The 27,682-nt window shown below is 40.1% G+C and overlaps 1 protein-coding gene across 18 annotated transcripts in view; it reads left to right on the forward strand.

Moving 5' to 3' along the window:
- Window positions 1–27,682, forward strand: part of ABI3BP (ABI family member 3 binding protein) — a 1,784,442-nt gene that overhangs the window by 971,176 nt on the left and 785,584 nt on the right. For all 18 annotated transcript variants that reach the window (XM_086934483.1, XM_086934484.1, XM_086934487.1 and 15 more), the window contains exon 7: window positions 10,321–10,372. In XM_086934483.1, the coding sequence (XP_086790609.1) occupies window positions 10,321–10,372 (52 nt within the window). The remainder of the gene's footprint in view (window positions 1–10,320; window positions 10,373–27,682) is intronic.

The raw sequence follows: 27,682 nt of genomic DNA on the forward strand, positions 1-27,682 counted from the left end.
AACTTAAAAATATATATATATATATATTTTCGCGTTTAAGGGCCTTACTACACACCCTGAGAAAACCTACGCCGCAAGACAATCTCTACCTTCTCCCCTTTCCATGTTCCAACGCTTTGAAATGAGCAATATATTTACTCGCAGTGACAAAATGGCAGTCAACACTTCCTGATTTCCTTCGAATCGAACGTTAACAGACGTCACGCAGCAAAAAAAAATTCCGCTCACGCGCAGCCGCTTGGGTGCGCGCACCCGTGCGTGCGTATAGATATATAATTGACTTTAACTTTAATTTTCTCAGCAACTACTGAACGGATTTACACCATTCCAAAAAAAGCGTAATCTGCGAACCGGACTCTACAGTTTTGCCAAATTTCTTATAAATCCATTCAGCCGTTCGACCTGTAGCCTTGTCTAAACGTCCTATGGAAAATAACATGGAGAAAACACGTTTTGGGACCCCCCTTTTATCTCAGCCCCCACTTGACCAATCCCCCCCAAACTTTCAGGGAAGGAGCGCAGCAGACCGAGCCATCTTCTTTGAGAAATTTGCAAAGATTCTTCCACCAGGGCCAAAGTTATTCCAAATAGAATGTTGAGGATTTCCTATGGAAACTAGGTCCTAACTATACCTACCTACTGGCGACCGTCAGTAGGTAATATATTCCACAAATCCATCATTCGATAGAGAAAGTCCGCACTCACAAAGGAATTACTTCCCAAGTTTCAAAATTTATTTGGTCAGATTTTAAGCATATAAGCACAAAACCAACGCGTTTCGCAACCCACTGTTGCTTGTTCACGGTAAGGGTACAGGGTCACAGACTCCTCCTATATTTCAAAAACCCGCCACAAACAATTGCTGCTGATCTCACTTCCTGTCCATAGGCAGGAAGTTAGATGGGAAATGTAGTTTTTCATTTAATCATGTGTTTTTTGGACATCGCTTTTTACAAAAGGTTACACTTTCACAAATACATATCGCTTTCAAATCTTATAATAAGGGGGGTGATTATGTGCAAAGAATAATAATGCATATCATTCTATATTTGGGTAGTTGTACGATACGTTACACAGTGGCAATTCAGATAATTTTTTCTATACAAACACAGCTCTCTGGTGAGCGCTTGTACATTTATATCATTGTTGCTTATAGTCACCCATTATCGGAAGAGAACCTGTATTAAAGCCCTCTAGTGGGCAGGAACCATATAGAAGAAGGCTTCGGGCTGCGGATGTGGACACTTTAGGTCTAACGGCGGGCAGTCGCCCAGATACAAATTGACTGGGCGTGAAGATATCCCCCTGCCACAAGCCCATGAGGTGTTTTCACCAAGAATTATTTATTTCCCTGCCTCCCGCAATTCGGAGAGGCCACAGGAGACAATACCTGCCTAAACTCTTACAGATAAGGTTGTAATAGTTTTCTGTCCGCACCATAGGTTTGGACACCTTAGCGTGTACCAACCATGGAGTGAAAAACCCTTTATTTAGTCCTGACGAATGCTAAGCTGATCTTTGGCTTATTAGCAGAAACATGTTGACCAATTTTTTCTATTAAGAGGACTTGTTGGTTCAAATTAACACAACCACTTACTAGTCTGCATTTTTTTCACTGGTTTTAATGGAGTTAGAACTATCCTCTTATTAAAAAGAATGTTTCGGTTTGGGGAGTAGTCCACACTCCTTTTATTTCACTTTCATCACCAACTCTGATCTCTTTTCTACTTTAAGGACCCAATGAAGACAACCGGCTACCAACTTTCAGTTGGGGCCTGAGGGTCCTTTTACTTTACACTGAGCAAGTGCAGCTTACCTCCATACTAACTGTGAATTCCCTTCTGGTGGTAGTAACTATACCTTGCCTTCAACCTCCTTTGTCTTGTATTTCTCTTAAGTTATGCTGGCACTCTTATGTTGATTGAAATTCATTATTTCTAAGGGGTACAGGAGTGGCCTTTTTGACTCTTTCTCTCTTGTTGATTGCATTTATACAAAAATATATCCCCATTTTGAGTTAATGGAAAATCTAAACCAATGGCACAATATTTTTCTACACAATATTTAGGACACAATTTGTATTTCATGCACTATTTCTGTATATGATATTCTGACATAAAATGAAGGTGGAAGCAAATAAATGCATTACACTGTAATGGCTACCTCTGGAAATCCCCACATTCTGCATTGGGGAAATGAGGTAAAAGTAGTAAGGACAATGGAGCTTATAACATACCGTACATTACTGCAAAAAAAACTGGGATGAAATGGCAATGAAATGGGTGCTTACTTAACCCCTTGGCCGCGGGGGTAATTCCCCCGCTGTGCTGGGGGGAGGGGGGGGCGCACAGCGCCCCGGTGCTCATGACGAGTTTGGCTTGTCATGCAGCACAGTGGCGCTGTCATGACCACGCCCGTTGCTACGGACCGCTCAGCACTATGGGGGAATTATCCCCGCGTGTGAGTGCTGCGCGGGTCATGACGCACAGCGCAACCGTGTCTCATGACGAGCTGAGCTCGTCATGAGCATAAGAGAGGTTAAAGTGGCCCAACAGTGTTTAATACGAAGTGGTGGAGGAGCACTCAACAGTTGATCATTCTAAAATTGTTAATCCTGTAAACTAAAGGGTGCAACACTACCAATTGTGTTGGCTACACAATTTGTGAAACCTGAAATAGAATGAAGGCAAAGACCTACATGCAGCGTGCACTGTTCCAAGAGGAGAATTATTCCCAAAAACCTTTTTGAATAATCATACAATATAAATAAGACATACTAATTTTTTGTGAATTCAACTTCTTTTTTAGTGGTAGACATTATCTCACAATTCACATATGTTCAGTTGTAAGTACCATTTTGATTATACAATATAACAATACAGGTATCCCTATACATTCAAGAGCATGACAGGATACTGTCTACTTCAAAATAAATCCTTTGCATTATCTACAACATGATACTTTTCATATGACGACTTATGTCTGTTGTGTTCATCATATCAATTCTGGAGAAATGCCGCCCAATGCATTTCGGGAACCAACGTTCCCTTCTTCAGGGGAAAATACCTAAAAAAAATTAAATATATTTATATATGCACAAACTTAAATAACACATTACATATGTCTTGTATATACATAGTAGATAGACATGGGAGGGTTAATGATATATAAATAACCTTCTATCTTGAATAGAATGTGAATTACAGTCATTTCCATTATTGACTCAAAAAGAGTGTACCCTTTCATGTATATGTAGTGCCCATAGAAATACTGAATTATTCCAACTATAAATATTCATTACAGACTGAAAAAACTAATTATAAAAGCCTATCATATACATGTAATCCTCAATGAAGATATTAACTGACTACACTGAGTACATGATAAAATAATAATAATATCCGGTGCCTACACGTTAAACTTAAATAACTAAAGTTACTTGTCTGTGATACGTTAACCAACAACATTTGCTAAATGTAAAAGCATATAAATAATTCATTGATTTGTGCTTGTGAGCACCGAAGTTCATCCTCAACATTTAACTATTTCATGTTTTATCTTTACATTTTTAATAGATTGTTGATTGACAGCCAGATAATGTACTGATGTTTATGTCTCTATAACTGTTGACACAGATCGTAATGTTATACCCCCTACTCTTTTTAACATTTTAGTCATTACTGACCACCATTTAATGTTGTAAGTATCTCTGAATTTGAATCCCTAAATCAGCGCAATATGCCCAGTTAGATATAGGTAAAATAAACATGATGTCACATTGGTGTCGCATGGTTGTTAACATGTCTCAATGATGTGAGATCATCTAGGTTATTTTAGAATTTCATTATTTGCCACTGACCTGCAAGACTCAGAAAGTCTAGTTTTCAAAGCCTGATCCTTAGGGTAATAATCGATGAACGTATCTATTTTGAAGAAATATAATTGTTCAAGGTGGCTACATTTAACCTTGCTTAACCTGAGTTAAGATGATCTTAATCTGACATTGACCAGTAAGTTTATGTGCATACCTTCTGATGAGCGCAACCGTTAAAATCGTCTCTCTGTAGCCGAACGATTTTTCATGGGGACAATTATTTGTGTATATAATGAACAAATAGATCACGATAAATAATCTTACTGCCCCAAAGTACGCTGTCTATCTCTATTATAAATAACTCACCCACGCATACCTTATCATGCGAGTTCAGTGGTGAAAAACGTCTCTCTCTGTGCTTCGTAGTTTTCAACAATTGGTTAATTTTCTGAAACGAACAAAATACGTCTGTGAGTAGGATGACCTCACTATATTATGTTAAGTTATCCCTGATAATATGATTGCTGAAGCACCAAGGCAATGTAGTTTTACTCTTACCAAGTAAACCGAAGATACGTTTCTTTTCCGAGTGAAATCCGTTGCTCCCTAGGGAGCCGCGTAAGGTTACCATACATATTTTTAAAGAGTTCCTAGTGAAGAAACGTGTATGAACTCGCTCCGGGACTTATGGGACTGGTAGTTTCAGTGTGATCTACTATTATTAACGAAGCAAGAAGAATAATAACTTCATGAGACATGATAGTCTAAGTGCCTCCTATCATTTTAGAGAGTTAGAATATGTGCTACAACCTTAGTTGCACTCGGATATTTGCTAAGATCAACAACGGTCTACAGTGGCTGAAGTATTGAAAGATTTAGTTAAATACTAACATTACTAATGAACCTATAATCCAACAGTGTTTCAGGCATGATCCCATATCTTACTGAATTGAAAAGAGCGGGAGCATCAGCCTGGTCCCTAACCTCTTAAACTTGTAATGATCAAGGTGTGGCAACTTAAGTGTTCCAAGAAACCGAAAAAAAGACTAGTGACTCAATCAGAGTACGCTTATTTGGCTTTTGAAAAAACAACCATAAAAGCATAACACCATAAAATAATACATCAGCTAAAATCCAATTGCCAATAAATACAGATAATTTTTTTTACGTGCAATATAAAAAGAATAAAAACAGTTCAAGATGAGCAGACACAACTAACACAGTACATCTTTAAAAAAATAACCACCTCAGATCTTATAGGGTGCCTAGTCACAACCATTTCTCAACCTCACAGCGACTTTCAGAAGGCTAAGTACAATAAAAATTATATCTCACAGGAGCAACTACAGATACCTAATGGCCAGTCGGACTTGAGAGAAATACACTTTTTTAAGGGTAGCAATAATATACGCTTTCCTGGGCTTTGCATACAAATTACAAAACATAGTAAAATAGAGAGTGTCCTGCAGGGACCCTAATGTCGGAGGCCGCAGAATGTGAGTTTGACTAGTGACTCTCATTTTGTTATTTTATATTTTCTTATAAAATGTTGAGTTTCTTTCGTTATCAGAAACTGCTGAGATGAACCCCCAGGGTGATGAGAGGTGCAGAATTGACAGTTCTAGCGAAAATGTATTTCTACATCTCTGCATGTTTCAGCATACGAAGCCAGTCGAGAAGAATCTTCAAAGAGCCAGCCAGGAATTGTCTCCAATGTGTAGTAAAAAAACTAGGACTTGGATGCAGTTTCTATTTGAATTCCAAAGACAATCAACTTGTACATATAAAAATTAATATTTCATTCCCAGCAACAACAACACAAAGGAATGTACAAGGAAAGCAGATGTATTAAAGTATTTTTGACCTAGCTCATTGCTTAATAAAGTTGTTTTCATATTTACTTAGTAACAGTTCAAAGCCAGCTTTTGCATGACCCTAACCAAACAATTCATTAAATAGTTGCCTTGAAAACAAGAGTCCCCGCATTGCCTGCGGAAATAAGGAATGTTACTCTCTGCAAGAGAATTACATCTCACGTTTTCCCATGTAAGTTAACTTGTTTCTGACTTTCTACAACTTTCCTCTCGTACATGTATGACTTTAATTAAATTAATCAAAATTAAAAGCAAGCACTGACAAAGCCAATCAGTCTTAGCTTTTGGGGTTGCCAAAGCAGACCTTCTTACTGGCTTTGCCAGTGCTTTTTACCAATACTTTTCAGTATCAACAAAAAGAAGAAAATAGGTTTTGCCCATACCGTTCATAAGGCGAAGGCACCCCCAGTGTAATGACATGATGCTGTGTCCATTTTGTGTGTTGTAATTTACAGTTCTAGAATGGCGGACACACATCTTGGAGCGCTAAATAATTATATATTTTGAAATATGTACGAAAGTGCATTCAGAGAAAGGAGTGGTCCAGTAGCAAATTGTAGTTACTAGAGGTCTGTGGTGTCCGAAACAAATCTTTAACATAGCAGTCAGTGATACTAAGGTCATTACTAAAGGTCCCAGTAATCAAAGGTTTTAAGTTAATCACTTCTCTACAGGCAACATGTAGATCTGGAATAACAACGGCCAAGCAAAAACTAAAAACCCTGTGCCAGCAAATAATTCTTTGTTACAGATGTGAAAGGTTGCAAATCATCATGTGAAATAATTGGGGCTGAAATGCTCCTAGGCAGTACAGCCATGAGAATAGGGAGGAAATCCATTAACTCAACAACAGGGACTTGAGATAGGCAAAACTCCATCAGATCATGAATAAAAAAAGGTTGCCCCCTAAGCTCACAGTAAGGATATTTAAAGTATTGGATATAAAAAGTCCAAAACTGGACCTAAAATGGCATCCTATTAGGATATTTATCATAGAGGTGCAACTATCATTTCCATTAATTTTAGTATGTATATGTATATTTCTGTATGTTTATCCATATTTCTTTATGTGAAAATGTTACATTCTTGAAAGACATGCCACCCTTTCTGGAATTACTCCTGTAACAGACAATGTACGGGCATAAAGTTAGCATCCATAGTTAGCACGCTCTCCATTAATTTTCCTGTGCACAAGTTCCATACTACATACTAAAGCACGTGCATGTGCACAACGGGACTTTGTAATTGTGTAGGATTCATGAGTTGGTGTATCTTTAGTTTGCCACTTGTAGGCCTCTTGGTAGGGAGTAAAGAGGCTTTAAACTCCCCTCCCCCCAAGGCACATCTACTGCAAAGAGTAACGTTCACAGACTGCTCCACACCTCAATTAGTGTCAGGCCCTCTTCCAAATATATGATTATAAATGAATAATATATCTTCCTTTGTGTTACATCCCTTGGAGGAGAACACATAAACCTTTCTTTCCAATTGCATATCTAAAATCTGGGTCAATATTTTTTGTGAAAATGTGTACTGGCAATAATCTCTAAACCCCACTTCTTTTAATATTCCCGTTTAACAATAATGTATTTACAGTGAATTCCTTGATTTTCATTGGTGTTTTCTTTGCTTTTTCAACACAATTTCAAATTAATCAAACCTATCACAAAACCATTGTCATGGAGAAAGCAACGCATTGTGCGAAGAAGAATTTCCAAAGAAACATATGAAAAAACAAAATCATTAAGCAAAAACAACCGATGCTTGCTTAATACCTCACTATGAATTGGGGAGACTTAGCTAGAATCACACACAAAAATCATGTGCATATTTTAATATTACAAAAGAGGCCTTAATTATTACACTTATGAGCAAGGAAACTCCTGCTCCATTCACTTCTAGCATACAAAAACAAGAGAAATACCTGAACTCAGATATATAGTGCGACAAATGTTGTTACTCTCTTTAACATCTAACCAGGATCACCAGCTGATCTCACTGAATCAATGCTTGATACCCACTACAATGATTTAACCTGCTTAATCAAGGGCCCAGCACCCACACCTGCTATTCAGTCAGAGGAGCCTCAACAAAGAAGTAGTGCTATTATGAATTTGACAGTACAAATTATTGGTGCTTGCAGACTTTGACGCAGAAAGTGCCTGATATAGAGTGTGACGAACAGTTACTTCATTATCAGACTTTATACTTAATTCCTGTTGAACAGTTCTTTAGTTGTGTTCCTGGTTGAGATACTATTGCTTTTTTTTTATTTGGGGCATGTCTGGTGAAACGATTTGATTCTCTGTCTTGAAATGGTTTTCTTTATCTTAATTATTTTCACTAAGGGCCATATGTATCAAGGAACCATTTTGCGATTCTGTAATAGTAATTGTTAAGAAATCGCTATTTCAGAATCGCAAAATGATATGTATCAAGAAAAATGCAATTTTTTTGCGATTTCTTGATATTCCTTAATTGCGAATTCGCAAATTGCGAATTCGCAAACAAGGAATACTTGCCATTAATTTCTATGAGCCTCCTGGCCCATAGAAATGAAAGGGAAAATTGCTATTCGCAATTTGCTAATCGCAAATTGAGAATATTTCCAAGGGTGCAGGGGTGTCCAAAGGACACCCTGTTGCACCCCTGAAATAAGCATGGGTGCACATGTGGTGCACATACATGCCCTAAGGGCATGTATTTGCGTCACATGGCACATTGAAAAACACAAATATTTGCATTTTTCAAGAAATTCGCACATTACCACCAACTTGAAGTTGGTGGTAATTTGCGATTCCTTAAAGCCAATTTGCTTTTTTTTTGCCTTCTTACATTGCATTTAAGGAATCGAAAAATTTGCGATTCCTTAAATGCAATCGCAAAATAAGGAATCGCAAATTTTGCGATTCGTTATTTTGCCTTGCTACATACCTTTTTGCAAAATTGCATTCGCAAACGCCGAAATCCGGCGAATTTCGCCGTTTGCGAATGCAATAATGCTTCATACATATGGCCCCTAATCTTTCATCCCTCATCAGCTAGTGTAGGCTTCAACTCTAGTGCTTGTTTAAGCAATGAAAATGTTTCCAAATAATGTGTGTATACAAATTGTGGGAGTTCGGTTATGGCGCATTAACATTTTGCTTAGTTCCTATACTACCAAGGGAGTGTGTTTTCTGCAGAGAGAAAGTACAGGCTGTGAGGTTCTACTGGAGGCTTGGTTTGTGCCTAGAATGAATAGAGGTTGTGGAGTTTCTAACAAGAATAGGACTTTGTAGAGATGAAGGAATGCGAGAGAAAGAGATGGGAGTGATGGCAGCAGGTGCAGCGTTACATGTTTTGGTTGATATTACGCAGAATAAAATATTCCACAACAAAACAAAATGTCATATTTATAACACCAAGAACACCCATCTGCCATACCTAGTCTTTGTGAGGTTATAGAAAAGTGGTTGGTATCTTTCAGCTGTTTAGAGTTGTGGTTAAGTAGATTATTCAATTCCAAACACATCCTCTGAATACGTACTGTATTTAAAAAAAGAATCCTTTTGTAAATGTTGAATGCTCCCTGCAATCTGAAATGATTCGTACACTGTTGCCAATGAGTGAATGGGGTAAGGGCTATTTGGATGACAAAGTTTAAATAGACCTCCTTTACTCTGGTTTAAAATCCGGTACATCCCACTATCCGTTTTTTCGAGAGACATTTTGAGCGGCTGCCTGAACTTGGACAATAGATACTCTATCTTGTGGCTGGCTTATGTCAGGAAAAGCTTTAATGATATGGGCCTGACTAACCTTTTTAATTTCCCAGATAGCATTGTGCCACACACTAAGGCCATAGTTAAGGAGAAATGGAATATGATGACTGAAGAGATTAGACTCGTAAGGTCAAGCCATTTAACCTCAGTCCTTAACTATTTGCCAATTTATACAATGCCTGGGATAGAGCAGTATTTAACCTGGGTAGGAAAATCAGAGTATAGATTTTATCTGATGAGTCTCAGGCTACAGTGAATCCATTATTTGGCTGCTTTTCCTAACTGTGGTTCCTGGTTTGAATCTCTTCCAGGCTCCCCATGTGATAATTCCTCATCACAAACGACAGTGCATTTTATACTTTTTTGAAGACGCTTCTTACAATAACTTTTAAAGCACAAGCACTTTATATTGCAGCAAGAGGAGCTGATCTTTTTAAAATGTCTAAATTCTCCTACAATTCGTTTCTCTTTCCTTAATTATATCTTGTCTCCAATAAAATTGAGTAGGAGGTATGCTTCATAAGAATATTTATTTGTATTCCTGATGAGATCATTAATGGTTTGAAATGAATGCCAGTCACCACAGGTGCTCATGAAGCAATTTTATACTATTTCTTAAATGCATACTTAAATTGTATCAATTGATGTTTTAAATTTGTTTTTAACAATGTGTGAAATGTTTTCAATAATCTTTGAATTTGGAAAATTGTATGATATTCTTGTATTTTTTCATCTATATTTGTATGGTCATTGTTATGACGGAATAAAGACAATTGAACAGACCTGATTATTTTAACTATTTATAAAATATTTCTCTGAAATGAACCAAAATCCTGCTCTAAAGCTATCCTTATTATTCTCTCTTCAGGTGGCACCAGAGGACACAAAGATGCTCATCCCAATCACAATGATCAAGCAAGGTAATTTTTGTAACTAATCATGCTAAATTCAATGAAGATGCCTGAGGTTGATATACTCCTCTAAGAGGATAGTTGGTAGACTTGAAAGACTGACCAACACACTATCCTGCACACACTGCCAGCATGCACCCGAAAACCCGTTGTAGTAGAACTGCAAAGAAAATGAAGAAAATCTCAAGGAGCGGGTGTTACCTTTATATCAGTTTTCTTTTATATATTAAAGTCATGATGGTCATTTTTGTGTGCTTTTAAGACAGTTTTCCTGCTTGTGGTATTGATTTCCTTTGGCTATTTAAAGCCAGTTCTGTCTTTCTGAATTAATTGATCGCAACCATACGTAAATACAAAGAAAGCCTGCTATGCTGGCAGATAATAGACAATGACATTTTTGTGCAGGCATTTTATGTGATCACAGAGTAGATCCTAGGACCAGGTAAGTAGTAACTCTGAGCTCAAATGATAAACAGATACAAAAATCTGTGTATGAGAGGCCTTTGCCTATGATTTCAGTACATTTTGGCAAGTGGGGGATTCACAAAAAAACTCAGAAATTATACCCAGAAACCTGTGCAAATCATGGGTTTCCAGACATATTTCTTGTCTCCTTTGCTTATTTGTTAATTTTACCCACAGTGTAAACAATCTACAGGTGTTCCTATTGCAGAAATGTGTATTTATCCAAGTGTTTTTTTCTTTCCTAGCTTAAATAAAAATATATGTCCATACTTCTCCTGCACTCCTATGCAATATAAGGTGCTCTTACTCAATGTTTTACTCTTAATCCAAGTGCTAAATTAATGTCACAGACTGGGCATATGTAACCACTGAGAACCACTGCGATGCCCAGAAAGTTACAACGATGTGGGCGTTAACATATTCACATTGACCACCCTATCAAACCCACCATGGAACTCTCTTGCCCTACATGACACCTCAAAGTTTCCAACATGGGAAATTCACTATGCTGGCAAATTTCCCATGGTAAATTCTAATTCTTTGTAGATTCTTTTTAAAATTAGAATGCGTCACTTAGGCTTGAAAATTAGGCATTTTTTTCTTATGCAACAGAGGAAGTTGGCTGTACGGCGTTTTTGTGAATTGACCTGTGAGCGCTTTAGTCAAATGCACGTAAACAACAGAGCTGCACATTTTAAGCATCTCCATCTTTCACAGGGATAATACATGTTCTACAGTATTGTATTGTAGGTAAGGAGCCGAAGAGTTGCTTTGCTTTAAGTCATCATATTTAACACAGTGTAATGGGACAGAGGGCAGCAGACTATAGCATTGCTCAAAGAGAGGAAGTGGGGATACAAGTTTCTAAGTTTACCAGTAAACACAATCAATTTTACAGTTGTAGGTGGTCTTGGATTGACTGATTAGTGTTTTTCATGTTGCTATTTCTAGGCCTCTGTCTTGCATGATGACAGTGACTATCTCAGCTTTCAAGTAAAGTTGGGCTTTTCCCACTTACTGCGTACACAAAACTGACATCTTGAGTGTAGAATGCACTTTTTCAGAGCAAAAGAGTTTTCTGTAGACTACTGTGATAATGTAATTTGGTTTTCAGTTTAAAGTAAGCCAGCAACCAACATAATGCAATGGCGCTGGAAAAACATCAATGATTGGCATAGTTGTAGATAATATACAGTTTGAAATGCGTGACTTGCTGTAAAACGTAACCAAAGTAAACAATCATATAATTGGTTGAATTTAACCCTTTTTGCTCCATCTGTTTTAATTTCATCTGCAAGTGTGATTCTCCAGGGCTAACACAGAAAGTTCATAGGGAGATGATGTGACAACTCAAAATCCACAATGGGTAGTGGCAATATTGACATACACAAAATTGTCTCATACCCTAATCATAAATGTAGTGGAACATAGATATATCGGCAATTACAGATGAACCCCCTCACTCTAATATTGGGAGCTAGGGGAGAGGTGTCTGAATTTCCTACCATAACCCTGCTGGTCAAACTCTTGACCCACCTGCTCATTGCTGCTAGACTGGCTGTTGCTCAGTTCTGGATGTCTTGTGGTCTACAGTCTGAAACATATACGCTATGGGAAAATTAGCAGCCCTTTTATGAGACCGAATGACAACATTTGAAAGAATTTGGGCCCCCTTTCGTACAGATTGGAAATCTAAGTGATCCATAGTCCTTCTTCAGGCGACTGTCCCAGGACCTCCATGAAGCAGGGATCTGTAACCCGAGAGAATCCGAGGAATCCTCTGATCCAGAGGACCAAGCAGAGATACAGGGTAGAGACAGAGAATAATGGCATCATTCGATTCCAATGACAAACGCTAGCGCAATCTGAAATAAGATGTCCCCACATACATTCAGTGGATGCTCAAAGAATTTACGCAAAAGGTTTTGATTTTTGCATACTTGAAATTGTGAAATGGTGAACTCTGCTACCCCACTCTGTTTTCATTTTTTAAAATAATTTTCAGGTTTCCTTTTGTTTAATTTGGTTGCCTATACCTCTTTATATCTATAGTCATGTATACGGAAAACGTAATGATATTGTACAATGCTGTTTATGAAACGGTTACCAGCATTATTCTAAAAACACTGTTCCCCTACGCTTTCTGCGAATGGATGACAGAAAAGCGGTATCTCATGACGTTGTTATAAAAACTTAATGAAAACACTATATGGGGGAAAAAGGAAATCCTATCAGGAGAATAAAAATAATTGAAAAATCCAAAGTAAGAATTTTGTAGAAAGTCATCATTTCCACAGGATATTCCGAAAGCATTTTTATATTATTTATAAATCATGGAGTCATCCATATGTTATGAGGTTCTGTGGCTTATGCCACATATGATTAAAAGAGTATGTTTCATTTAATACCTCGGCAGAGCGACCTGCATATATAAACTGTTGCAAGAAATCGTCTGCATATGGTCACACAAATTCTCAAAACTTTGGGGCCTATGGGCCACATGTATTAAGCGATTTTGTGGTCAAAAATGGCCGATCGGTCCATTTCCGACAGCAAAAATGCTTTCACGTATGTATCAAACACAAATTGTGATTTGGTAACACGTTACCAAATCAAAATTTGTGTTTTCAATTCAGTGTTTGTAATGGGTGTGTTTAGGGCATCCCTTCCAAATATTGAATATGAATGGGATGTATGACTGTGTTGCGACCAAATTACTGTCGTAAAACATTCATATTTTACTGACTTCTTGAAGGAGGTGGTAGCCTATTCCAAATGGGAAGGAGTCCCAGGGGGCCCCTTCCCATTTGAGAATGGACAACATTTTGTTTAAGAGCAGGCAGTGGTCCCACAGCCCACTGCCTACTCTTAAAAAATGAAACTGCAAAGTTTCATTTTTCTTTTTAAATGCATCCCATTTTCCTTTATGGAAAACAGGCTGCATTTGAAAACAAAAAGACTGCTTTATTTAAAAGCAATCACAGACATGGTGGTCTGCTGACCTCAGCAGGCCACCATCCCTGTGATGGCATGGATTCCTAATGGCTCGCAAATTGCGACATACCTCCTTAATATGCATGAGGTAGGACTATTTGCAACCCATTAGGAATTACTAATGAAACCGAAAAGAGTTTCATACATTAGGATTAGAGATTACCTAATTGCGATTCGGGAAAAATGGCAATTAGGTAATCGCTACTTGCAATAATGATGCTTGTGGCCCTAAAACACCACACAGTGATTGAGGTTTACAAATAATCACTGATGCGAACATCTATTTTAAACAAAACATATGGAAGGAAAATGAAACTGATCAACACAGAAAACAATTCCTTCTAGAAAGTGAAACACAGAAGAAATAGATGTGGTTGTCTACTTTTCGGTCTGTTTGGTGAAAACATCCGTTAGACCACCTTCAGGACGATGAGTTTAAGTGTTGAATGACCCTTTAGAAAATTCCATTGGAAATTGCTACTAGTAACTGAATCCATATTCGATTTCAGCTTCATCGGTCTCCAATATCAGAAGACAGGCTATTAAAAAGCTGTCTTATTTTGTGGGCTGTTGTCCTGCCTACTAATTCCCTCGTGGCACACCACACAAGAATCAGGATTCTTGAGTTGTGTGCCACGAAGGAATTAGTTGATTTGTATTTCCCCATTGTAGGCAACACCCCGATAGTGTGTCTCACATATAGGCAGGACAACAGGCATCAGCCTGGTAATGGTTGGTTGGTTGGTTGATAGCTTTATTTCGATATTTAGAATATCTTAAAAGCATTTACATAACAAATTTAAAAACAATGCATCAATAAGAAAAAAAGACTGACATTAAAACATCCAATAGGGAAGAATAGTAAATTGATCATAATAAGTTAATTAAAAGGAATTAAATTGAAATAGACAGTCTTTTTAAGCGAACCAACCAAGCCCATTTTAAAAACTTAGAGACAGCACAAACAATATTGGGGGCAGTGTCCGTTTGTAAAATCCGTAGGGCCACCAAACAATCTCAAATCCCCAGTTCTCTACAAATTGGTTTAAGCCAACGGGATCTTGGTCGCGCATAGTCCGGGCATTCAAAAAGGAAGTGTGCCACTGTTTCACGTCTGTCAATACATAAGGCACAGTTACATGAAGTCTGGTTAGATACTTTCCATCTAGAAACAAGATCCGCAAGCGGTAGGGTCCCTAATCTAAATTTAATGTAAAGAGCCCGATCCATGGGGATGGTAATAATGTCAAGGTATGGCTCAAGGGCAACAACGTCTTTGATTTCCAAGAAGGCTGCGGTGGATTTGCAGTGTCGCTGGTTGCTAATGAGCCTGGCTGAGACCCATTCCCAATAGAGTTTTTTCAAGGTCTCCTTGGGGGGTGATGAATGTGTAAACCAACAGGAGCCCAAGCCCAGAACCCCAAGCAAATGTTTGATGTCTTTAAGCCATTTGATCTTTTGCCAACCGTCTGAATGCATCACCTCCGCCAATCCGTCTGCATAAGATTTAAGTTCAGGGACTCTCCACAGGCGAGCCCACAGCAGGAGTGGTCGAAGGCGTGCCTGATCCTTGATTGCCTTACAACCTGCATCCAGAAGTACTGGGATTGTCGGAGTACTTATCGGAATAGCCAACAAATCCTTAATGAATTTGTTTTCTGCCTTGGTCAGGGAGTCCGTATTGCCCAGGCCCCATAACTCTGCTCCGTATAGTGATGCAGAAACTGCCCGGGCTTTGTAAATGTCTAGAATCGGAGCTACACAATGTTTCGATGAGTTGTTATACTCCTTTAGCAGCGCTCCCCCCACCCTTTTGAGGCCCAGAGTCAATTTGTTTATGTGGGGGGTCCAACTCAGTGTATTGCTCAAGCGAATTCCCAGGTAGTCAAATTCTGAAACTCTTTCGAGAGCAATCGAGTTCAGAATAGGCGGGTGACCAAGTTTTCGCGGTGGGTGCATGATAAGGTACTTTGTTTTGTCCACATTAATGATGAGTCCTCTTTTTACACAAAAATCCTGGAAGCGGTCTAGAAGCTTTTGTAGACCTTGAGGGGTTTTCGAAATGAGAAGGGTGTCGTCGGCAATCAACAGGGTTGGGATCTTTACGCCACCCAGAGTGGGGGCGTCTGCTGGATCTTCAAGCAGGTGCTCGACCACCCCATTTACATAGAGAGAAAATAGGGTGGGAGCTAAAACACAGCCCTGTCGGACACCCCTCTCAACTGGAATTTTGTCGGTCTTTTCCCCGTTTAAACCCCACCTGACCTGGGCATAATTGGCATTGTGAAGTTTAATAAGAAGGTTTAGAATATAGGGGGGTATTCCAAGACCATGCAACACCCTCCAGAGTTCCTCCCTAGGAACCAGGTCAAAGGCAGTCTTTAAGTCTATAGAGGCCAAGTAAAGACTGCCCTTGCCTAGTTCCACCACCTTCCAGTATAGTAACAGGAGTCTGAAGACTTGCTCAATTGTTCCAGTGCCTGAGCGAAAGCCTGCTTGCATCTCAGACAGAATGTGGTTATCATCCACCCATTGGAGGATCCTTCCCAGGATAACTTTCCCCGCCAGCTTCTGTGTGGAGTCTATAAGGCTAATCGACCTATAGTTCCCGGGGAGGTCCCGGCTGCCCTTTTTAAAAATCGGGACTACCTCTGCCCCTCTCCAGGACTCAGGAACTGTTCCTCCCTCAATAATGTCATTCAAAAGTACAGAGATCAACACCCCCCATTCGACTGGATAGGCTCGAAGGAGGTCCCCGGGTAACCCATCCGGGCCAGCAGCTTTTAATGGCAAGATGGTTTTTATCAGGCTCGTGACCTCCCCTGCAGAAAAGTAATCCAAATCTCTATCCAAGGTGTAGGGGGGGAGAATGAAGGGGTCATTTAACAATCCTTCTGTAGCTGAGTAGAGAGCCTTGAAGTGGTTGGACCACGATTGGGCGGTGATAGTACACGTCCTCAAGGTGTCATCCGGACGGTTCCTACTGCCCACCAGGTCCCAAAACCCTTTCGCATCTCTCCCTCGACTAGCAGCCAAGAGGTCCTGCCAAAAATTGTCCTCCCACTCCTTGGCTGGTAATGAGACAGTGTCCGCCTAGTGTTTTATTCCAAATTTTGGACTGGTTAAGTTTTTTATGTGAATATATGTATTTTTTGTGTATTATGTTTGCATTCGAATATCTGTTGTCATTTTCCCTAAATTTGCTTTGCAGTATGTTTTGAATTAAAGTATGTGTCAAAATGAGTATTGTTTGACATTGTGTACTTTAATCAAGTGTTGTCCATTCTAAGTACAATTGAGTCTGACTGTCTTTTGTATGAAAATACTACAAATTAAGCTGAATAAAGATTGTGCACTTTAGAATCGTTGGTCTAAGGTGCCCATCAAATTCATGTGACTAGTCTTCCTAGACACTTTGTTTGTTTTCAATTAGTATAGTTGTCCAGTCCAGTCAGTTAAGGGCCCAAGCATTGCTTATTTATATTGTTAGTAGGACACCCATTGTTGAAGCAGTACAGAAAACTGGACTTGACAGGAAGAAATATGTTGCGCAGTGCTAAGATGGAGCATCCATTATGAGTGGCCATTTTAATGGTGTCCAAGCAAAAATAAGAGAGATCGCATCTCAAGCAATTTATATACACTGCCATGCCTAGCTCCTAAACCTTGGGTAAGTGCAAACAGTATCTAACATATAACCAGTAAAACATTTATTTTCAACATTGCAAACAGTTTATGCTTTTTTCCACAAAGTTCACCAAGGCATGAGCTCTTTGAGAAAACTCAGAATGAGAGTAATCTGTATGTAATGGAGCTAGAAAGACTCTCAGGTAAGAGGTGGTTTTACTAGTACTCCTGTGTTAGAAAAGTATAGATGCGATTTGAGTCTAAATCAAGTCATAAAAGACACATAACACAATACAGGGTAATAAAAAAAATACATAATAACTTTTCCTAAAAGGATATTAAACAGCTCATCATCGAATTATTTAAAATTCTAGGCACTTGTCTATAATCATTGTTCTCCGTGTAATAGAAGCAAAACAATGTGACAAGGAGGCTAGTTCAGAAGCCAGAGGACTTCTTAAGAACATTGAAAACCTAGGTTTCTTGCTTACTATGCAGAGTATAGAACTCAGTCTCCTAAAGATTCACAGTCTATCTAAAGTACTACAGAGCAAAGCCCTTGACTTGCCAAGAGCAAGTGATCTAATAAGTCAACAAGAAGTAATCTAGTGAAACTCCGTCAAGAGAGTCAGTGGATCGAATTGTAAAGTCAGGCTAAGGACTTAGCAGAGCAGTGTGGAATTGAGATTCAAGAAAAATCCAATCCAAGAGCTCTACCTTTGAGACACCATGAATTGAGTAACAAACTGATAGACTTTGTTCTCACAACCTCTGTAGGGAAAAGGATATTTAGATGTCTGAGAAAGTCTAATTCCACTGTCTGAGCACTTAAAGCAGGAAGTTTATTTCTCTACTTTGGATGAATTTGTAAATTAGTTTGATATTCAATTTACAGACAACATGGGCCTCACATCTGCTATCAGAATGTTCAATCCAAAAGCTGCATATATTTGGGATTTTCCTCTGCACTAGTTAGTGTTGACAAATATCCAGAAGTTGCAGTACACCAAAGTCTTCTACAATCCAAACTGGAATCTGCAAAAACATATTTTTCAGACAAGAATGTACCAGGTGTTCACTCTGTCAGGCAGTATTTCATGTATCTACCAGGAGTGTTTCCTCGGAGTTTGTATCTTTTACATCTAGTTCTGACATTACCTATTACTAGTGCAACAAATTGAGAGATTCTTCCCCTGTATGAAAAGAATCAAAAATGATTTCAGCAATAAATGTGGAGACAAGAGACTTAGTAATTTAATGATAATGGCTTGTGAACCTAATGAGGTTCAGCAGCAACATTTTAATGAAGCCATCAACAGATTTGCAGACATGCGCCACTGGAGGTACCATCTTAAAAAGGGACCTGGTCCTTTCCCTCATTCAGAGAGGCAGAGAAGCAGCCATACACATTGCCAGGCACACAACAGTTACTTCTCAATTAGACTCTATTCCCCTTGAGGCCAAATGTCACCTAAAGAAATCTGCTAGTGATCACAGAAGCCAATAGCCTATGCAGGAGCATGAAGACAGTAGGTACCACACAGCCATGCAGTATCAGCCTACTCCTGATGGCCAGGCAAAAAAGAGTTACTACTCAATCAGTCTCTATTTCCCTTGAGACCTATGCCACCTGAAGATATTTGCCAGTGATCACAGAAGTCAGTAACCTATGCAGGAGCATGAAAAGTGCTGCCATCACACTTCTAAGCACTATAGGCAAAGCATCAACTTGCTGTCAATTTCCTTTCTTTCTCTCACTGTGGATATGCAGCCTCATCACATCAGCTTGTCATGTGTCAAGATATGGAACCAGTATTACAAAGCTCTTTTAGCCACCTTGATTTCCTGTAGCCAAGCACTTGCTGCCCACCTATTTGTTCTCTCATCAAGACTGGATATTATCAGTACAACAACTATACTTTGTACCATCCTGTATCTTATTCAGAGATCTGTACTGCGTATCTGTAGCACTGTCAGCCTATTCTGGATTTCATATTAGTTGAGCATCAACTTACCCTTAAGTCAGTCTCTGCATGGGAGAATGCCCCAATCATCACTAGAACCAACTGCTACTCATACCAGCAGAGACAATTCTAGGCGGGACATGTGAACATTGGCCTCTTTCTACCCGCCCAGTTAGTTCCTTCTTCTTTTCAAGGAAGCTGAAAGCATTATCTCTTCTTATCAGTAATGCAGTATCAACATGACAGCCAGCATCTTCATCCATCTGAGAAAATCTGCCCACATTTTCGTAACACTCTTTAAATTGCTAATGCAGATACAACGATCAACACAAGTGTGGTGTACAAGTGATGAGCATGTTTTCTGTGCAAGAAATTAATGATAGTAAACCTGGAAAGGTTCAATGGCTCCACAGGTTTAGAAGCATCAATACAATGTCATGGAAAGGAAGATTGCTGGGAGAACTTGGCCTGCTTTAAATAGCACTGCTCTCTACGTTCCAAGACTCAGATTTAATTGCATGGTACTTTTAGTTTCAAAAACAAATGATAAAGTGAACTTGTTTTAAACATTATAGGCCCACAACCTTCCCAATGTATATGTTATTTGATATTGATAATGGCTGGTTTCAACTTGACTAGTGTATTCTCCATTGTTCTACACTATTTGATTAGTTCTTACTCAATGCCACATTATCTTAATTGTATACCTGACGATACCACCTGAAACAATGTATGCAGGTGCATTTTCAATAGGATTTGAAGTATTTATGTTTATTGGGTACTTCTTTTGCATCTGTAGAGGTTTTCCAGTCACTGTGTGTGATGTAAGTGACCAAAGGTTAGATGCTTCACTTCCTGTGATGCCATAAAGTCAAAGGTCATGCAATGCTGCTTCCTTTTATTTCATGAGGGTCCAAAGTGCTAGTGATGTCACTTCCTGTGATGACACCAGGTCAAAGTTCATGCAACACCACTTCCTGTGACATCATCGAGGTTGGGTGAAAGGGCAGGTGATGTTACTTCCTTAGACATCTGCCCAGGGTCACATGGCATGTGATGTCGCGTCCGCTATGCCTGGAATTATGATGAATGGACATCCACGTCAGTAGTGTTGTTAATGTATCTACTTTAGTAGACAAAGTATGAGCAGTAGTAGTTATAGCCTTCCTTAGTGCACCTATTTCACCCTTCAAAAATAGTAGCCGATCCACATCAATACCGGGAGCAGGATTTTGACTAGGGGTCGCCTCAGGGGGACTTTGTGCTATAACGGCCACACTAGAGCAACACTTGCTTGATCCCAAGACCGAAAATGTATGCATGCACTGTACGTTCACTATGACAGGATTTGTTTGTTCCTCATTCACCCCTTTACCGTCAGCTAACAAGGACGACAAAGCAATTGCTAAAGCCCCAGTATCATTTTTAAGGGGGGAAGATATTGCCGAAACATCTCTACTTATGTTAGTGCACGATTTTGTTAAATAGGACTTTATGTCCCCTTCCTTAGTTTCAGTCACTTTCGGACTGCCCCCTTCATCCGTTGCACTCAGCATGTCCCCAACTTCCTTGATTAAACCTCGAATTCGTCAAGAGTACAATTTTCAGCTGCTCATTTAGCTTTTTTTTTGGGACTTGCCAGACCCCCTAGCATTGTCCACAGTTTTTCATTTCCCCTATGTTACAAATCTGCCCCGTTAATTGCACTGGGCACAGTTTGCCCTGCCTCAAACAAGGGTTATGCAATTACCACTAGGTCAAAAAGGATTAAGAACAGCATAGTTAAGTAATAACCAATTATACAATTGGTGCGTAAATGATACTTTAAGGGCCTTTGGACCACAATTGAGTCTTCACATTAGTAGGAGGTCCATGCTAAACTGTCAAAGGACTACTGGTGCCAAACGAATAGAGCTGAAGTGTTACCTCTAGAAAAGGCAAAGAAAAGGAAAAGAAAATGTACCACTGTCTCTGTGTTGCACACCAAATACTACAAGTCCTCTCTGATCAATTGTCAGTTACTCTAAATATGTACTGGGGATGCATCTAGCAAATTGAGACACCATTAGTGGAGAGAAGAAAATAGCAGTAGGTTCCATGAAGATCCAAGGAGGGTGTCCCAACGTAGCCTCTTCCGGGATCTGACTGGCACAGACGGGCCTGCTCTTCACCCAATTTTCTTTTGTGCATTCTTGCTACCACCCGACAACCATTTTTGTTGTTAATCACGCTTACCCAGGTTCTGAGGGACACAGGGTTACCCCTTTTTTGTAAAACAGTTTCCTGCCACAAGGGCAGCTGATACTGGTAGTCTGTGCTTGTCGCTTGGCTCCCACCAACAAGTGTTTCATATCGCACCGGGGGGTATAGCAGGGTTTTAAAGGTGCCTTCCTGGCAGTGCGTATGTTATCGTGGCTTCCCTTCTGCCACAAGGGCAGTGTCATGTCCAGCACAGCGGGAGTGGAGCAGGGTTTTAAAGGGACCTTCCTGGCACTGCACACAAGGGCCGCTGGTATTGGTGGGCTCTGCCTGTCCCTTGGCCCCCACCAAGTGTTGCATACTGCATCACAAGAGATGAGTGGGGTTTTAAAGGTGCTTCTTGGCACTGTGGCTGTCAGCAGCAGCTTCCCTGCCACAAGGGCAGCTGGCACTGGTAGTACGTACCTGCTTTCTGATAATAGAGTTAGCATGATTTAAAGTTGAGTGTTAATAAAACATACAAAAATATATTTGGGTATTTTGGTGTGGGAAATTCCATCTCCTCCCGATTTAGTTCTTCCTCCCCAAATGAGAGACCTTTCCATTATCGTCCTAAATCAGGCCCAAAGTAGATCTAGGATGCAAAAGAGTCCGTTGCCGACGGCTCTCTGTAAGTTTGTTATATAATGATGATCTTTTAATCGATATCCGTCAGGAATAAATGTAATGTCATCTATGTGGACTACTTTCGTCTTAGAGAGCTACTTTATCAGTTTTGGGACAAGGGCTCTTTTAGGACTCAGCCTGCCTGGATGTCTCTCCTTTAATATTCTCCAGGCAGGCATAGTCACAAACAGTAAGATCAGGTGTAGCAGTTTCAATTTGTTTTCTGAATATATTGAGATATTTATTATATTAGCCAGACAACAACACATGCATTTCATATATATCACAAATAACATAACAGACTCTTAAGCAAACAGCACCGGGATGTGATATACATTATCAACAGGAGGTCAAATGAATAGAGGAAACGTATCTATAGCTTCAAAATTAAAATAACATTTAAGGGCCCTTTTCCATAACAAACATTTGCCTGATTGTATATTGACTGCATCAAGGCCTACATCCTAGCACAGCATAACACAGCTGAGGCAGTTATCCATTTGTAATGTGACTCTGGGGGGCATTGGTGTGGGAGGTGTAGTGGAAACCGGGAAGTGAAGATGTGTGGGAAGTGAATGCATTCACCTTCTCTCAGCCACAGACTTTCTGCCAACCTCAAGGATATTGCGGCTGCTGCCAGCTGCAGCTCCACCGCTATGGCAGAGGAGTGTCGCCCCCACTGCCAGGCCTTTAAAAAATGCAAAAATAAAATGATAATAAAATGAGTTAAAAACCTGTTTTATTATTGTTTTATTTAGCTTGGGGTGGGGCTTCAGGGTTATGATCGGCAGGAATGGAGTGGTGGGCTCTACCTACTTTGTGCATGTGGTTTTTAGCCGGCGGTCTTAGGCCAGCCAAAAAACACATGCACAGTGAGCCCTCTCCAACCCCAGCAGCATTGCTGGTGTTGGGGAGAGCAGGCACAGACTCCCAGTCTGTCCTGGAGCGCACATCATCGACGCTCAGGCCAATCCTGAAACTGCTCTCGGTTCGGTTCGGTTCAAAATCTTTATTCGATTCATACGATGAATCATAAAAGTACAAACTTAAAAAGCATGATACACAATTTAAAATGAACCACTATAGTTATACATTTAAAAAAAGTAATTGAAAGTTATTTTTTAAATGACCATTTGTCACTTATCAGGATATCAGAACAATTGATAGTGGGACCCACATTTTGTCCCCTACTATTAGCAAGTAATTTTACACACAATGTTAATTACAAATCATACAGCTTATATACACATTCCCATGGCAGAATACAGGTCTATGGCTATATTATCCGTAGCGTTTCTTGATCTGAAGTGATACTCTTATGAAGTTTAACATGGCACAACAAACTTCAACAGATGATAGCGATAACAGATAGTCGTAACCTTCTTTATAAGTACATGGCTGCCGCCCCTTCAGGATGGGTTTAATAAATCTAATCCTTGGCTCCTGATAAAGAGAACAGAAGAGGACAAGGTGTATGGTGCTTTGGTTAGCTCTGTTATTGCAAGGACAAGGGGGCAGCCTCTCACACCATCCCCCTTGTTTGGGAAAAGCAAACAAAAAGTGAAGGATATCTAGCCTAAACCTTGGAAGATAAAACCGCCATTGCGTATTGGTTGTAAAAGTTAAATAGAACTGATGCTGAGACTTGACATGAACAGTTACATCACCCAAGCATGGTGTGTTTAAAAATTTCCAATAACTTGCTTTTATTTGGGCTTTTATGTTTCCCTGAATTTTTTTCGGGTCATTATAAAGATGACCCAGACCTATCTTGTGCAACATATTGCTGACATATGACAACCAAGGGATCTGCTTTGCATTGTCTAGGGTCATACAGTCATGAAGAATTTCTTTGGTGAGCTGGAGCTCGTTGGATAACCATATTTTTCCCCACAATAATAGGGGCGACAGACAAACAATATCAGTCACATTGGTCATACCCATTTCACTGTGGCAAAAACTGTTAGACGAGCCAGATGGGATCGATAAAACCCGCTTTAGGAATTTATTTTCCATCACCTGTATTACAGCGGGGTTTTCAGTCCCCCATACCCCAGCCCCATAAGTGGCCACAGATAGACATTTTGATATATAGAGGGTTTTGAGGTGCGCAACAGGTTTTTGGCCCAACTTACTGCAAAAACGGAAAAGGCCCTCTATGGACCGGCTGGCACTCTGAGCTCGGGCCTTCATTAATGGGGCCCAACTTAGTTTATTATTAACCACATCGCTGCTGCACATTTTCCCCTCCGGTGCTGAAGACTTCAGATTTACATCACTTCATGACGAGCTCAGCTCGTCATCAGCACAGATCCACTGTGCCTCATGACGAGCTGAGCTCGTCATGAGCATGGAAAGGGTTAAACAGATTTCCAAGGTAATTAAAATTGTCCACCTTTTCAATGGTAAGGTTATTCACTACAAATTTCCTGATTTTCGACCCTTTTGGACCACAGGCCATTATAAAGGATTTTGTAAAATTAACCTTCAGGTCAAGGTCCAGCATGAAGGTATAAAAAGCGTCTAAACACACCTGCATACTTTTTCCTGTGAGAGTCATTAAAACAGTATCATCTGCATAAGAGAGCATAGGAATGCTCTTACCATTTACTTTTGGGAAATCGCAACAGTGGTCCAGCAAGTACTTTTCTAATCTGTTTGTGTATACTAAAAACAGAAAAGGTGCCAAAATGCATCCTTGACGCACCCCCTCGGTTGATGGAATGGAATTTGTCATTTCCCCTCCAGGTCCAAGCCTTATGGATACGGTTGTGGCTGCGTGTAGTCTACGGAGTAGTGTGACCAGGGGTTCCTCGAAGCCCATGTCATTTATCATCTGCCACAGCTTATTTCTGCAAACAGTGTCAAAGGCACTTGACAAGTCCATGAAGGCAAGGTATATTGCAGACTTCCTTGCCTTCATGCACTTGCCAATAATTAGTGCCAAATTCAGACACTGCTCGACTGTGCCCTTTCCTCTCCTGAAGCCGAACTGGGAATTCACAATTAGGCCAACAGAATCTGCCCATGTCTCTAGTCTGGCCAAAACAACCCTTCCCAGTATTTTACATGATGCATTTATTAAGGATATAGGGCGGTAGCATCGGGGATCACACCTATCACCCTTCTTAAAAATTGGCACCACCACTGCCTCCTTCCAGGACACAGGAATACGTCCAACAACAGCAGCCTTAAACACATTTCATAACACAGGAGCCCATACCTCAATATTGTGTTTAAAAAAGTCCAAAGGGACAGCGTCAGGGCCTGGGGCTTTTAATGATATGCCTTTCCTTAGAGCTTCCTCAATCTCTTCCAATGTAAGCGAAGAGCTAAGGGCCAAAGCTGTAGATGGAATCACCAAATCCCCTGTGTTATCCAGTGTTTCCATAGTTTGTAGGGATTTTGGATTAAACATTTTGCCATAGTGGGATTCCCATGATTCACTAGTGACCTGCATCCCTATGGATTCCTTGGCATCACTCTTAAATAAGGGGTGGTTTAATACCTCCCAGAAGAGCCTGCTATCTTTTAGCTCAGAGGCCTTCTCTAGATCTTCCCAGGCACGGTTTTTTAAGTCCTGCTTCCTCTTTGCAATAGCCTCCTTATAGGCCCTTCTACTTGTTCTTATCAGTTCTCTGTTCCTTGGTTTTTGTTGTAGGGCCACTCTTAAGGATTTATGTGAGGCGGAGCACACAGAATCGAACCATCTAAAGCCCCTTTGACCCTTTAGACTTTCTCTCCCCGCTGGTTTTCTAAGGTGCTCAGCCACATACCCACATAGTTTTTCGAAACTCTCAATGACCTTTTATGGATCAGGTACCGGGAGTAAACACGATTCAATTTCGGTTTTACAGGTGTTAAGGATCTCTGCCTCTAGGCCAGCCGCATCTATTTTTCCCCACTTCAGGGTGATGCCCTGATTCTTGTTATATTTTATGGGGTGTTCCCAAACCGGCAATTTTTTACTTGCAGGAATACACAAAGACAGCATTAAAGGATTATGGTCACTTGCAGCATTTGCTGCTACCTCAAGCCTATTAACATATTGGAGAAAACTGCTAGACACAAATACAAAATAAATAGTGCTCATCACACCTCTTGTTCCCTGAAAGGTTGGTATTGGTAGTGAAGTTGAGGCAACCCAGGGTTCTACCATACATAAGTCATTTAAAACGATGATATTATTTAAGGCGTCTCCCTGGGGCGTGTGCTTAAAATGCATTAAAGGCTGTTTGTTTAGATCTTCTAAACCACACACATTTGAACCACCAAATCTACACATCGAACAGTTAAAGTCACCAACCCAGATAACAGACAGTAGAGGTCGTTCACTACGCGCCTTACATATTGCTTCCTCCAAACTCTGAATTTTCGATACATCATTCCCATCAAAAACATTGTGGTACCAATTGATCAACAACAAAGGCTCAGGGAACAGGTTTTCCAACAAGAGCAACTGATACCAGGGAGTATCTACTATCTTTGAAGTTGTCAAATTCCGCAGTTTAATAGATAGTGCTGTCATTATCCCACCCCTAGCCCTCCCAGCTGGTGAGGGAACCGCCAGAACATTAAAAGATTGAAAACCCTCAATGTCCTGAGCCGTCCGGCTCCACGTCTCCTGTAGGCACAGAATATCCTGGCTACCCACATAATCCAGCCAGGCTTCATCCTCCAGTCTGCCCGCAAGACCTGCGATATTCCACGAAATTAAGCGCAGTCTAGATTCCCCTAAATTTTCCCCCATAAATTCTGTTGGAGTTACACAGTCTTGCCCTGACGAAGATGATTTAATCTCACTTCCTGGGTTACCATTATCCTCAATGTTCAGAGGGCTAGTATATTGAGCATCACGGTCAGCGGCAGCTACCACTGAATAATCCTTCTGCATTTCACCCATATTTCCCCCCATAGCCAGATGTGACACAGGTGAAGCATTTTCCTTATACCTGGCTGGTGGTCAGTCTAAACCCTCCATTCCCATTAATGGGTCAAAACGGTTTCTCAGGGGAATGTTATTTTGTGTCCACCCTAAATATTCCTCTCCCTGAAATCTTATTTTTGGTTGATTATAAGGTATTTGGATAGGATTGCTAATGCTTGGCGGTCTCATAAGGCATCCATCATCCTGGTACCACAAACCAGGATAATTTGGGGGAGGACGAGGTGCAGCATTACTCTGTGTCCAACCAAAATGGCTGTTGCCTCGAACTCTTAACTCAGGGTGGCAGAAGTTAGGGGGAACATGATACAAATTGGGGTAAAAATATTCTAAGCCTATACATTGGATATCTCCCATCCTGGCAAACCTTGCTTTATTGCAAATCATATCCTTAACCCAAGTATCCCTAAAATTGATAAGGATACAATCCCCCTCTAAGTCCTTCTTACTTGGCCCGAC

The sequence above is a fragment of the Lissotriton vulgaris genome, chromosome 8 (assembly GCF_964263255.1).
Source record: "Lissotriton vulgaris chromosome 8, aLisVul1.2, whole genome shotgun sequence".
Classification (NCBI taxonomy): domain Eukaryota; kingdom Metazoa; phylum Chordata; class Amphibia; order Caudata; family Salamandridae; genus Lissotriton; species Lissotriton vulgaris.